The sequence below is a fragment of the Megalops cyprinoides genome, chromosome 6 (assembly GCF_013368585.1).
Source record: "Megalops cyprinoides isolate fMegCyp1 chromosome 6, fMegCyp1.pri, whole genome shotgun sequence".
In the NCBI taxonomy this organism is placed as follows: Eukaryota; Metazoa; Chordata; class Actinopteri; order Elopiformes; family Megalopidae; genus Megalops; species Megalops cyprinoides.
Genome location: NC_050588.1, coordinates 13991624 through 14005836, shown reverse-complemented (window position 1 = coordinate 14005836; position 14213 = coordinate 13991624). Strand labels below are relative to the sequence as shown.

Genomic DNA, 14213 nt, shown 5'->3' with positions numbered 1-14213 from the left:
CTACGCTACAGGGAGAAGCAAGCATGAATAATGAAAGCTTTTCATCTTTTTTACTGATAGACTGTTTACGGTGGTGTTGTGAAGATACAGTGCATTACATTACATTGGTTTTCAGTTCTGGACTCACTGTAGGCCTGACGTTTAGCTGCTGAAGCCGTACAGAAAGGGACCCTGATGCTTCAAAGTGTAGACAGCATCCACATTAACAGTAATAGACAGGGCCATTTTGAACCTTGTGGTGGTGGTGATATTTATAACAGCTCCTCTCAGCGCAAAGTACTTTTTCCGCTCTCTCTTTAGCTGCGCTCTGTCATTAGCTGAAATGACAGAATGAGCTGAATGACGGTGTGGCCCGGCCAACGTGAGCACTCATGGGTCAGCCTAATAGCGGTGCGGTGAGGGTAACTGACCTTCCCCCTTCCCGGCTGTCTCTCCCCGCCCCAGTGCTGTGACCTGGGCTACCACGCCAGCCTGAACCGGGCGCTGCGCACCTACCTCTCGGCCGAGTTCAACGTGGAGTCGTCCAAGCACGGCGGCCTGGAGACCATCGAGAACTCGGCGGAGAACCTGGAGGCCAACAGCGACAAACAGCGCCTGATGGAGACCTACAACAACGTCTTCTGCCCCCCCATGCGCTTCGACTTCCAGTCCCACATGGGAGACACAGTAAGCTACGGGAAGGAGGGTAGGGGTGAGGAGGAGGAGGAGGGTCTGCCGGAGGGGGCGGGCCTGGGTTACAGCAAGATTTGGGAAGCTGCAAAGAAGGGCTGTCGCTTGCAAAGATTTGTGGGTGGAGCACCGTATTCGAGGGCAAAGCGGTGGCAGAAACTTCTAACCAGGCTAACAGCTGTGCTGTTATAGCCAGGTAGTGATCCGGAGATTTCCGAGGGGCGGGGGGCTGGGTGCAGGTTTCTGCAGCGGGCCACGAGCTGAGGTGTAAGGTTTGGATCATGATACTACGATTGGTTTGCCAGCCTGTTCTGGTGTTGTTGACGTCGGAATTGAGGTCAAGTGCCCTGGGTCATAGCAGGGACGTCAGTCTTGCCAGGGATTGTGACCTGCACCGCACGGCCGAGCCCCAGCACAACGGGACGCTCCGCGGGGGCCCACAGGCCTCCGGAATGCGCTGGACCCGTTGGAGCATTCCACACGCTCTTCTGCTCAGCCTGCCGTCCTAACAGGCAGCCAGCTCTGTCTGTGCGGGGCCGTCTGCAGCGTGTAATTTTAACATGGACGTAAGCCTGGGCTGACTGTCAAACGGCAGCAGAAGAAAAGGCACGCATGCGCGCGCAGACCGCGGCGAATGCAGGCGCGATAAAGAGAGACGGCGATGGCTGCCCGTGCCCTGGAGCTCCAAACACGTTCCAGAGGGGGGGGGGGGCGCGAGGGGGGGTCTCGTGATCTCCATTACTCAAACCCGCTGTCATCGTATCTCCAGCCTCATTATTCCTGACTGTTTACGCCTGAGGGGCTAACGGCAGCGGCGGGGGCGGAGGGTGGGGGGGTTGGAGGGTGGTTGTTATCCAGAACAGAACGGGCAGTAGTGGTGCTTGTTAGGGTTAGATAACCGGCCGCCGTAATAGGGGAGCGCTTTAGAAATGGCAGCGTCCCGGGCAGCGCTTGGCGGTGAAAGGCGGACAGCGGGACATGTGCTACCAGGTGGTTGCTGTGGAGGTCTCTGCAGAGTGAAGCCGTCTGGAGTGTGACCAGTTGCTGCTGCTGCTGCTGCTACCACGGGGGGGTGGGGCGGGAAGGGGGGGGGGGGGGGGGGGGGGCATCCAGATGTTGCCTGTCGCCAGACAGCCGAGCACTCCAGCTGTGAGAGAGCGTTTTGGCAGCGGGAGCCGTTGAGCTTTGCAGATACCCCTCCAGGCCCCCGGACAGACCAGTCCTGGGAATAGAGCGTGAAAGAGTGCCCTCAGGTATCATTAACTGGCCTGCTTCCTTGTGTGGTGCCATATGGGGACGGCTTACTCACCGCCACCTAATGGAATAGGACAATCATCTGTTGATTGGCAGTCTGTAAAAGGCTGTCTGGTTTAACGAGTTGTGGTAAATTGATCAAAGCTGAAGTACGATACTTTCTTGTGTCAGTCTGTCTAAAAGTGCAACACTCCTTCAGAACTCTTAAATGCCCTAAAATCTAAATCTGTGTCTGAATCTCTCCTGCTCTTTTGCTCTAAATTACACAGTTTATCTTCTTCTGCCCTGCTTGCACTGTAGTTTCCTTGTGTATTCAGAAGATGTGTTTGCAGAACTCTGCTTGAAAGGTTTCTTTTGGGTGTCTGGATGTTCTGGTTATCTCTGTGTGTGTGTGTGTGTGTATGTTGAAAAGGCTTGCGCTGTTAACAGACTGCACGCTTCACTGCCATATGAAGGGATTGGCTCAGCTACAGATGCAGGTATTTACAGCCAGTTTTTAATGAGAATTTGAAAATGTTTCTCTCTCCCCCCCCCCCCCCCCCCCCCCCCTTCTCCAGATGGGACAGATGTGCGCCCAGCCCCCCCTGCAGGGTGAGCTACTGCTGAGGTGCCAGCAGCTTCAGTCCCGCCTGTCCACCCTCCGGATAGAGAACGACGAGGTCTGTATACGCACACACACGCCCAAAGCAGGCCTTGCCAGGGGCCTTCTCTCTTGTGACAGACCTGTCTGTTATCACAATCATAGCATCACTTCATCACTTCAACACATTTCATTAGTGCGTATCCTTTCTTCTGTCTGTTGGCACATGGGCTGGACAGGAGCAAATCAGTGTTCCCTGTGGCTTAAACCGGACGTGTTTATCTCAGTTTATTTATGGAGGCCGGCAGTGTGAGAAGACAGCAGAAGGTGTCAGGAGTGTTGGTGTGCTCCAGCACCTCCGGTCTCACTGCCACCATTTCACTTTGCGCAGCCCAGTCCAGCTCAGATCGCCTGAGTGGCAGTGAGGGACAGGCTGACAGAGGCCTGACCGGTCTCTTCTCTCTCCTCTTTCTACCCCCTCCACTCCCAGGTGAAGAAGACCATGGAGGCGACCCTGCAGACCATCCAGGACATGGTGACCATAGAGGACTTTGATGTCACTGACTGCTTCCACCACAGCAACTCCATGGAGTCGGTCAAGTCGACAGTGTCAGAGTCTTTCATGAGCAAGCCCAGCCTGGCGAAGAGGAGGGCCAACCAGCAGGAGACGGAGCAGTTCTACTTTACGGTACAGTATGGGGTAGGGTGCCGGGGGGCAGGGAGGGTGGGGGGGATGGGTAGGGTGCCGGGGGGTGGGGGGGGCGGTTAGGGTGTGGGGGGCGGGGAGGGGGGGGGCGCCTGGGGTGAGCCATGCTGGTAACGAGTTCAGATCCCTGCTGTTGTAGGCTTGAGTAAGGGACTTACGGTAAAACCTGCAGCTGTTTGTAGCAAGGGTTTAAAGCAATGGGGAAAGACGATTACTGCCAAATTTACCTGATGCTACCTTCTTTGACACTGTTTCTTGTATGTATTGTTGTGATTAGGGGTGGTTTTTTTACCTGACTTGCATGTACCTGTATTTTTTTTTACTTTTTTTTAACATTGCTGTGTTTATAGCAAATAAAGTGAACTAGAGTACAGAGGCACAGAGGGGTTTGCCCCACCCACATAGGCACCTCTCTGTGTGATCCTCAGCTTCCCCTCCATCGCACTGCACACTCTGGAGTCCCTCACTCCGCCCCCCCCGGGGAACCCTTTGAAAAGTGCTCAGCGCTTGTCAGATCCAGTGCGGATTGCTGGCTTCTGAGCAGGTTTTAGGCCAGCTCTCTCCAGGCGTTTTAACCGACGGTACACAACTGTTCGCTGTTCCTCCAGTCGTATTGCTCCTGGCCGCCAGCTGTTTGCCGTTCCTCCAGCCGTTTTTCCCCGACGCTTCCGAGCGGTTGCTTTCCCCCTGCTCGTTTTGCCCGGCGCTAACCGGTGTGAGCCGCTTCTCTGGTCATTTAGCCTGATACTGCCAGATGTTCATTTTCCCCTCTGCTTTCGTTACAGAAACTGAAGGAGTTCCTGGAGGGCAGGAACCTGATCACCAAGCTGCAGGCTAAACATGACCTGATCCAGAAAACGCTGGGAGAGAGTGAGTCATCCGCGTGGGTTGGGGGGGGGGTTGCGTGGGGGGGTGGAGGCAGTGAGATTCCAGAGCTTGTTGAGGGGGGGGGGGTGCTTAGAGCGGGTAGTGATCTCATTAGTTGCTGCTGTCGGAGGGAAAGAACAGTAAAAAGACCTCGCTTCAGCGTGGAGCCTGGGTCAGCGCTCCCCGCCTTTTCACATGCTAATGCATTCCCCTGGCAGTGAGTAATGGAGTCCCAGGTCAGTCTGCATTGTGAGGCTCCATTCTTGTATTCAGAATTGTTGAGGGGGGACTTCCTTCCTCCCGCCCAGACAGGGTCACATGACATCCCTGAGTCACTCTGGTGTCCTCGCTGAGCCGAAGCACACTGTCCACCCCAAAGCTTGGTGGAGCCACAATATGCTGGCTTTGATTGGATCACAGCTCTGAACATTCCACATGGGCCTGCTCTGCTTCTAGAGTGTTCTAGGTGTCTGGGCACCCCTGGGTCAAGTCTGTTTTTCAGCTCTGATCTGACTCCAATGGAAATTATAAAATCTCCCTCACACGATTATGGAGTTAAATCTTCCCTGATAGAACCATGAATACTATAGAGTGGAACGTGGACACGCACGTGGTTCTTATGAATCCAGAATCCGTATTTGGAACTTGACGAAAAGCTCTCCTTTTCTGTTTTGGCACTTAACCACCCTAGCACAGCACCTTGCATAAAATGTTTTTTTTTTTTTGGTTTAATCTTTGTCTGCTGTTCTATAATGATAGCCGAGGAAACCACTGCGCGGTGGTGTCATGAAATTGTTTCCCCTCTATGTAAAGCTTTGGCAGACGGCGGGGGCCTGTGTGCAGACTGAGTCACGTATGGTTTGCCAATCAGGCCAGAGTGAACAGAGCGCGTGCAGTGTTCGGGGGGTTGGAGCGGTGCTGCAGCTGTGAGCGTGGGGTTTGGGGGATCTGCTACGGGATGTGTGTGCGACAGGAAGGGGGGGGGTGAGCGGTCGCAGCAGGGAATACAGTTCTGGAGTGGGATGGAGTGGTGGGGGGCAGTTGTCTGGGGGAAGTTGGTCACTTCTGCCACGCTTCATGTCCAGCTGTGGCCGTTTCCTCTTGAGTCCTGTTTCTGTTTCAGCAAACTGACTGGTTTCTCTCTTTCTCTCTCTCTCTCTCTCTCTCTCTCTCTTCTCCCCTCTAGGCCAGAAGACTGATTATTGTCTAGCCAGGTAGGCGTGGTGAAGGAAGGAAACAGACTGGCTCATGGACACACGAGCACACACACACACACACACACACACACACACACACACACACACACACACACACACACACACACACACACACACACACACACCTCAGGGTATTTTCAGGATGCCGTTCTTCCGTTTCCTCTCATCTCTGATTAGGGCATCTTTTTGCCCAGGTTTTGGGTGTGGCTGGCAGTGCCAGCACTTCCAGTGTGAGGGTCACTCAGGAAGCACCACAGTGTCCTACAGCGGCGCACTGAGAGAATTTTAACACATCACAAACTGAACCACTGCCACCTGCACCCCGTGTACAATAACTCCTAACTGTCAACTCATCAAATTCCTTTCTGACATGCCTGCAGATGTGTCACTTGTTGTCTGAGTATCTCAGCAAGAATGAAGACCAAAAATAGGGGCTGAGCTAATTTCTCAGCTGAAATTGTTATCGGACTTATGAAAGCAAGGAGTTTGAGCCCCTCCCTTATGTGGGAGGCTTGAAGTCTCAGTGGTTCTGAAACCGCTGAAGACGCGCTGTATGTTTGAGCACATGTTATTTTCGGAGACATGTTTAAAAATAGGCTCCTATTCAGGGGTGTAATTTGTAGAAGCCTAATGGCTTCAGGCAGCGGGTGGTGGCGTGGCTGGGAGCATTGTGAAGTGACTGCTGCAGTTAGGAAAATAAAGCCAATCTCGCAATAACGGCCTGTTGTTTCTGTTCTGTCTCCCACGAACATTAGCGGACGGAGGAGCTCAACGGTGCGGAAGCAGGTAAATTTCATCCCTCCATCAGCTCTGTGTGTGTGTGTGTGTGTGTGTGTGGGTACGTGCGTGTGTGTGTGGGTGTGTGTGTGTGTGTGGGTGTGTGTGTGTGTGTGTGTGCGTGCGTGTGTGTGTGCGTGCGTGTGGGTGTGGGTGTGTGTGTTTGTGTGTGTGTGGGTACGTGCGTGCGTGTGTGTGCGTGCGTGTGTGTGTGTGTGTGTGTGTGTGTGTGCGTGCGTGCGTGCGTGCGTGCGTGCGTGCGTGCGTGCGTGCGTGCGTGTGTGTGTGTGCGCACGATTGCGTGCAGTTACTTGTTTGTGAGTCAGACTGATTCAGTCGCACAGTTTGTGAGCACAGCACTGTTCCATCCACTGTTCACTGAGCATATCACAGTTCCATCATGCAGTCTGTGAGTAAAGCGCAACTCATGTGCTCTGCATTCAGCTGTCTTAGAAGGGGCTGGCTGTTTCATTAATTACCCCTTCAGTGAATAGCTTCATAAGAACCGGGTCCATTGACCTAGACACGGTTAGGGCAATCTAACTTTGGACATCTGTGTGCAGAGTACCCCGAGAAAGAAGGAAGGTCATTTTCCTGCAGATGGTAATGAAGTGAGTCAGGATATGGGTCAGGGAGTGTGACAGAAAGTCACAGAAAGCGGGTCTGAGAGCCTCAGTGTGTGCGTCTCAGCGGGATGCTGGTATGTGCTCTTGGCAGTGCCACCCTGCAATCGTCTGTGCCGTTCGGTTAATTTTAGAGCCCCCTCTTTCCACCTAAACACAACAGCACTGCCGCGGGAAAAGTTCTGACCAGTAACCTACTTTGAAGGAGGGAAAGGGGGTGAGGGGGGGAACGTAATGAACCTATAAACTATTGACTCGCACTCAAAATACATAGCCTGTTTTCATTCTCAACGCTCCAACGCTTATACTTCCCTCTAGTGGGCAACTAGTGTCATTTTTATGCCTTTGTACTATACCAATGTGTCGTTTACATTTTTTCTTCACCTATAAATTTTATGCTGGAAAACAGCGTTCCAACAAAGGAAAGTGGTCCACTATTTCCAAAATGATTATATGAGCTTTAAAAACAGATTCGTATCAAATACAAAAACAAAATGAAAAGCTAAGCCTGATGGTGAGCCTTTGTTCATGACAGAATTAACCGTGGTCTGTTGCAATCTGATTTTTTGGGGGGCGCCAAAATTAAATTAAGGAGGGAAATAAAGCGAAATTAAGCTTCGTAATGACCTAGCTTCCAGTGTCCGGTGCAGTGCTCTCAAAGAGCTTAGCAAGAGTAAAGCTGTCACGCTGCGTGATTTACTGACAACCTGTCAGACTCTGACACACTCGCTGCTCATTTTTCAGAAGGTCCGTGAAATACGGCCTCATCCTCCCGTAGTCAGCGATTCCCGACTGAAACGAAGCGGTCTCCTAGCAACCGCCTGTTTCCGTGGCCGTCTATCCCCTCAGCACACGTTACCGCAAAGCTGAAACCTTTGCCTGAAACGATTTCATACATCTACCGACTGACATTCGTATCCCTTCGCAAATATTTTTATTCCGATTTTATGACTTTTAACAGAGCGTTTGTTCATAAAGGTTGCTCGTGCATGTCAAAAATGTCCAGGGATTTTTTTTTTCCTGATCCTGACCATTTGTGCATATTTTCAACCCCCGCCCCCCTTCCTTGTTTTAGGACTCCAGCCAAGTCATCCCCCTGATGGTGGAGAGCTGTATTCGTTTCATCAGCCGGCACGGTACGTTGTCTAGACCTGACTGTCGCTACTGCCCCTACCCCTACCAAAAGTGCCTTTTGTTAAGTGCACTTTGTTGCTGTCCTGTCTGAACAAATGAAGGAAGACTGTCCCGATATCCTATTTTATAACTACTGTAATGTCAGCAACATAACGTGTGGCTTAATTTTTTAGCATAATTGATATTGCAGCTTCTACTATATTGCTTACACTGTACATAGTCATAACCTGTACCCACGCAGGCAACGCAGACATATTCTTGAATACTTTGCTTTGTACATCTGTCTCAGATTTGCACTTCAGTTGACAATGTGACAATTACCGTATGAGTACTGAGCTACAGAACTCTTCAGCTGGTGGAGGGGAGTTAAGTCGTTTTAACCCTGTCTGAATCAGTCTGTTTTGCATATGGTAGTTTTGATTAGGTTTATCCTCACTGAGCTAGAGGGAAACATCACAGTATTTAAGCTTCCAGGAGTGATACAGTATGTAATGTGTATATTCTGTTACTGCCCTTGCACGTCTGAGTATGTGTGTTTTCCGTGTGGGGCAGGGCTGCACCACGAGGGCATCTTCCGAGTTTCAGGTTCACAAGTGGAGGTCAATGACATCAAGAACGCCTTCGAGAGGGGTAAGAGCTCTCTCCTCACAGGCCCACCCGGAGGTCCTTAAACCCTGGCTGTCTATGAGTGATAGAGCTCAGAGCAGCCAGAGAGAGGAGGGTCCTCTCTCACCTATCAGTATATCCTGTAGTTTGAAAGTGCCCAAGCAAATATTGATATTTATTCTTGTCACAAACAATAAAAATAATTCATTGCCTAAATTTATTGCCTAAAAGAGTGCTCAGCTGTGAAAACAAACAGGTTACTCATGTGTCATGACCTATTTTTCCTGCCTCTTTGGGTATCAAGGGAACAGAAATGTTTAGGAAAGGGAAGTTTGTAGCCACTGTATTCTTCATGTCACGGCCTGAGTGTTTGCAAGTCGAGGTTTTTTCCACTTAGAAAGAGTCTTGGTCATGAGGATGGTTGGTGACAGGGTTGGTGACAGACCCAGGATGGTTTCTGACAACATGAGAGGAGAAGAAGGGAGGAAATGGGAGGCAATTGTAATCCGTGCTGTTCCCCAGCAGAACTTCATTACTGTATAGTCACAGCAATTGAATATAAGACTCTTTGTTAAATACAAAGATTAATTAAATACATAATATGCTCAGTAGAAATGAGTCATAATTTAACAAATAGTTCACAGCTTGAAATGTGAAATGGAGGAATTTTGGTTTCTTTGATGTCATAGTAACGCTCTTGTCCACAACTAGAAAGGTGACACTGTCTCTCTCTGTCTACAGGTGAGGACCCCCTGGCGGGAGACCAGAATGACCATGACATGGATTCCATTGCAGGGGTTCTCAAGCTCTACTTCCGGGGGCTGGAGAACGCCCTCTTTCCCAAGGAAGTCTTCCATGACCTCATTTCCTGTGTGTGTAAGTGTGCCCAGCCCTGTAATTACTCAGTCCACCATCTTTACTGCAAGGAGTTTGTTTACTTGGACAACACTCTTCAGCTTAGAGGAGAGCTTATTCCCTCCAGCTTATACACTACAGTGTATACGTGACGGTTGCAATCCTCACTGTACTATACTATCTTACCAAACGGTAACTGTATCTCTCCCTCTGTCTGCGCGCAGCAAAGGAGAGCCTTCAGGACAGAGCGGTCCACATTCGCAAGGTCCTGCTGACTCTGCCCAGCAACACCCTGGTCATCATGCGATACCTGTTTGCATTCCTCAACCAGTGAGTATCATTACGCCTGCCTGTCTCCGTTGCTCAGTCAGAGAGTATTACATGCCCAGCCCCGGCTTGGCATTTACAGTGGGTGAGTGTAACACAACTCCATCACCCAGCCAGTGAGGAAAAACACACCCAGTTCTGCGCCCTGCCTCTTATTTCATCGCACAATCTCAGAGTGCATCTGCTGAATGCGCTCACTCAGGACCTGCCCACGCTCTCAGGCCGCCGGCCATGGAAAACAGCTTTTATTTAGGTCACTCTCCTCCTCGCCGGTGATCCGATGACCTGACCAGAGCGCCCCGAGTGTGTTTCTCTCTCGCCTGCCAGCTCTGGGCTCGTCTTTCCGCCAGGAGCCGTGCACCTGGGGCCTCGTATGAGACCCTACCTGGCCTGCTGGGTGAATTTCGCTGTCACGCTCAGCCCGTGGCTTCTGGAGGTGTGTGCATCATGCGTGCACTCAGGGCTGGGTCGCTCCCCTGTGTAGGCAGGAGGAGCTCCAGTGTCACAAGGGGCACGGGAGAAACAGTGCCACTCTCCTTCCCAGCAATCCCCCCCCCCCCCCCCCATCCCCCACCTGAGCCCGCCGCCTGCCAGAACCCATGAATGGCTCTCTGTCTCATTATGTCTGTCTGCGGGACACGGATCTGTTACGTGTAACAAAATCGGGCAGAGGTGCTGGAGTGCTTCTGGGGCTTCAGATCGCAGGGGAGTTCCCGCCAATCGCTCACGCTGCGGCAAAGGAACCCGAGCCGAACCGCGCCGGCCGTGTGGCTTTAATGCAGAACCCATCAAAACCAGAGCTAGAAGAGAGAGAGAGCCCAGTAATGGAGAGGAGACCTACAGTTTTTATTGGCCTAGGCACCCTCGTAAATTATGGTGGGTCTTTTAGATATGGCATGAGCCCCACCCCCAACCCCCCCACCAGCTTTTCATGTGTCCCCTCTCTCCCTAGCAGTGATGTCATTTCCTCTCAGAACGAACAGACACAGAAGTGCGGGCGACCCTTGTGGTGCAAGTGGGGTGGGGGTGTGGGTGAGTGGGGGGCTGTAGTCACTCCTGGGATAGTCTGGCTGCCCTACCTCAGACAGAGGGGGCGTTGAGGGGGGGGGGGGGGGGTGTGATTTCCCCTCTAAAGTAAACCAGCTGCAAATGAGGTTTCTAGGCCGGTGAAAATTTGCCTGGATGGACTCTTGGCTATGGGTAGTTGACATGGTTTCTACATTACTGAAAAAGAGATGGAAACAGAATAAGTTTTATGGTGACATCAAAGCCAGTGTGGGACTTGTGTATTCCATTTGCTTGTGCTTGTTAGCGTGGGAGCAGCGGTGCTGCTGAATGCTGTGACACCAGTACGGCCCTGTTCTGACTAATGAAGTGCTGCTCTGGTTTAGGGGTTTTGTACTGATGAGGTTCTGTGTGCTCTGGAGGAATGGCTAGGAAACTGGGCTTATTGCCAGATGGTTGTGGGTTTCAGTCCCAGGTGTTTAAAAAGCAGTTGCTCTCTTGGAGGAAGATATTTAACTGTGATAGATTCAGTAAAACTCTGGTTGTATAAATGGACAATGAGCGAAACGTAATTTGATGTATCTCACCATGGAAAAGGATAGAAAGCAAATTAATAGTGTCGTGTAGCTTCTAGCGTGAGGTAATTTCTCTGAGTGTAGGCGAAGAGAGAGAGAGAGAGAGAGCGAGTGAGCCATGGGTTTAGGTCACTTGTTAGACACTGCTGTTGTGTCCCGCGAGGGAGGGGTCCTCGACTGTGTCACGGAGTGACTGACGCAACGGCCTCTGTGTCCGCAGCCTCTCCCAGTACAGCGAGGACAACATGATGGACCCCTACAACCTGGCCATCTGCTTCGGGCCCACGCTCATGTGCGTCCCCGAGGGCCAGGACCAGGTGTCCTGCCAGGCCCACGTCAACGAGCTCATCAAGACCATCATCATCCACCATGAGAGCATCTTCCCGGGGCCCCGGGAGCTGGAGGGGCCCGTGTATGACCGCGGAGGGGCCGCCGAGGACTACTGGTAAGAGTCCACTCACAAAACGGGGCAGACGCCACACAGCTAGGAGCTGTGATGTGGGCGCCGATGGTGCTCAGGGAGTTGAGCTCTGGACCAGTACAGTGGAGCAGACGCTGCTGTCTGAATGGTGGCTCTGCAGTATATCAGTTATGGAACAGGCTTTCTCATCAGAATGCTATGGCTTCAAATCCATTGTTCTGAGCTAGTTTGTTCGCAAAGTACAGTACCAGTCACATGTTTGTACACTCCGGATTAAGATAATGGGAAACATGCATTTAAAGACATTTTGATCTAAAGCCTTTAATACTTGAAATTTGTTTCTTAGATATAAATACTGAAGGTAATGCCAATGTATGAATTTCTTTCCAAAAAAAAGTATTTTTCAAAAATATTTTTTGGCTGCTTTTAAGAATTTAAAATATATGATCATTTTGATTTGTTTAATACTTTTTGGTCACTGCATAATCCCATTTGTGTTAGTTCATAGTTTTGATGTCTTTACTGCTATTATAAAATGCGTAAAATAGTAATAAAATAAAGAAACATACTGTACTGTACGGGTAATGTACAGTATGGCACTGTACATTACCTGAGTTTGTACATTGTATGTGCAGATGTATGAATGTATCATGTAGGGCTGTGCGATATAGCCATCGAGATATATCACATAGCTATTTTTAGCGCAATAACAGCTATCCCTGGTATGTGGCATTAGGTTTCTTCCCGTATTTTTTTCCTTTTAGTCATACCTGATGCGGGAGCACACCTCCAAAGTTCAGTGAAATGCTTCTGGGGCAGAAAAATATCACTTGTATCTATATGTTGGTTAACTTAACTTACCTATTAGCTTTGAAAAACACACAGCACATGTTTTCACTCTTTATCTTTGTAGCCATGTGTTTCTGTCTACCACATGGAAGCAGCATAGTGCTGTTGCTGTGATATCAACATTGAATAGATACGAGTGACATTTTTCCCCCCGGAGGTATTTCACGTGGCCTCGGAAAACTGGAGGTGTGCTCCCGCATCAGGTATGACTAAAGGGAAAACAATACAGGAATAAACCTAAAGCCACATACTTGGGATAGCTGTTATTGCGCTAAAAATAGCTATGTGATATATTGCAATGGTTATATCGCATAGCCCTAGTATCATGTGTGCAGTGTAAATTCTGTCACCCCGGATAAGGGCCTCAGCCAAAGAGAAAATGGAGCAGTTTAGCTCTGTACCCTTGCTCCCCGCTCAAGTGAGAATGTGTTACGTAGAATGTGTAAGATGGACCGTTGTAAGGGCTCTGTGCAGACGGTGCCTGCCGAGCCAGCAGATAATGACAAAAACATCTCTACCGCGGGTCAGGCCCGGGGGTCCTCTATGGCTGCAGTCCAGCCGCTTTTTACAGCGCGTCATGAGACGTCCAGGAAATTACGAGCCCAGCAGCGCGTGGGCCGGCCATAAAAGCAGCCTCTCGACACCCCCCCCCCCCAGAGCACGGCCCTATGAAGTGCAGCCGCGGCCCTCTGTCTGCCCGCGGGGCAGGGCCAGAGCAGGAGAAACGGAGGTCCGATTCAGCACGCACCCCGGCGCCGTGGCCCGCCCACCCTCCCTCCTCGGGGGTTCCCGTGGGGAACGCGGGACCGGGTAGGGGTGGTGATTTAGGGGCTGTTGCCTGAGCCACGGGGAGAAGGATTAAGGCGCGTTGCAGCTACTGGGGCCTTTGCGGCCAGGCTCATCTGGGCCTGGGAGGCTGCAGGATTGCTTTACCAAAGAGTGCAGCGTCCACATCAAAGCCCCCCGCACGGCCTCGCCGAAGCGTAGGAAACCAGGGGCCAAAGCCCCACCACACCAATCCCCAAATCATCGGCAGGAAAAGGATGGTTGCCGTGGAAATCCATAAATCTGTCTCTGTAACCCCCTTCTCTCCCGGCACCACAACCCCCTCCAGTGTTACTGCTGGAATGGATCCACTCGCTAACAGGGTCATGGAGAATGGATACCTGCTTAGACTTGGAGACTTACATGGTTGTTCCATTCTAAACAGGGCTTATGCCTGAGGAGTCTCGCTGCTTCACTTACATGTCAGTCACTCTAAAGAGCTGGGGGTCAGAGTGTGGACCCATTTCCTGGGATGTGAACACATTCCTTGTAAGCCTCACATGAGGGTTTATAGGAAGTCATTCCAAAAAAATCACACTGTATTGCTAAGTGGCTATAAAGTTACACGCTATACTTACTGTGTTGCTTACTGTTTAACATATATTGAGCTTTTGTATTGATTGAATTCAGTAGCTTGACGGAGTCAAAATGAAACCAGTCCTTTAAGCCACATGTTTTGGATCACGAGAAGTGTGAGCGTTTCCTGCGAAGGTCTGGAGTGTAAAAGCGTTGCACCACTCGGTGGAGCAGAATCGGGACCGTTTAGAGTTATTGGAGGAGGAAGCGTTTAAGAAATGCTGGAGCAGAAATGAGGTCATGCGGTGTTTGAGTCACTTCCACTTCCATCAGGCCATTTAAACCCGCTCTGTACACCAGCGGATGACGCGTGTGTGCCGAGAACCCGGGGAGCGGGAATCCCCCGA

At 50.9% G+C, this 14213-nt stretch overlaps 1 protein-coding gene across 4 annotated transcripts in view; it reads left to right on the top strand.

The window, feature by feature from the left end:
* The window catches only part of srgap2 (SLIT-ROBO Rho GTPase activating protein 2), a 100747-nt gene that overhangs the window by 77762 nt on the left and 8772 nt on the right, over window positions 1–14213 (top strand). For all 4 annotated transcript variants that reach the window (XR_005005012.1, XR_005005011.1, XM_036530302.1 and 1 more), the window contains exons 8-18: window positions 445–666; window positions 2481–2582; window positions 2994–3191; window positions 3995–4079; window positions 5263–5290; window positions 6049–6079; window positions 7769–7829; window positions 8380–8457; window positions 9175–9309; window positions 9513–9618; window positions 11416–11640. Coding sequence is in view for 2 of the 4 variants with exons in the window: in XM_036530302.1 (XP_036386195.1) it covers window positions 445–666; window positions 2481–2582; window positions 2994–3191; window positions 3995–4079; window positions 5263–5290; window positions 6049–6079; window positions 7769–7829; window positions 8380–8457; window positions 9175–9309; window positions 9513–9618; window positions 11416–11640 (1271 nt within the window). In the remaining 2 variants the exon portion in view is untranslated. The remainder of the gene's footprint in view (window positions 1–444; window positions 667–2480; window positions 2583–2993; window positions 3192–3994; window positions 4080–5262; window positions 5291–6048; window positions 6080–7768; window positions 7830–8379; window positions 8458–9174; window positions 9310–9512; window positions 9619–11415; window positions 11641–14213) is intronic.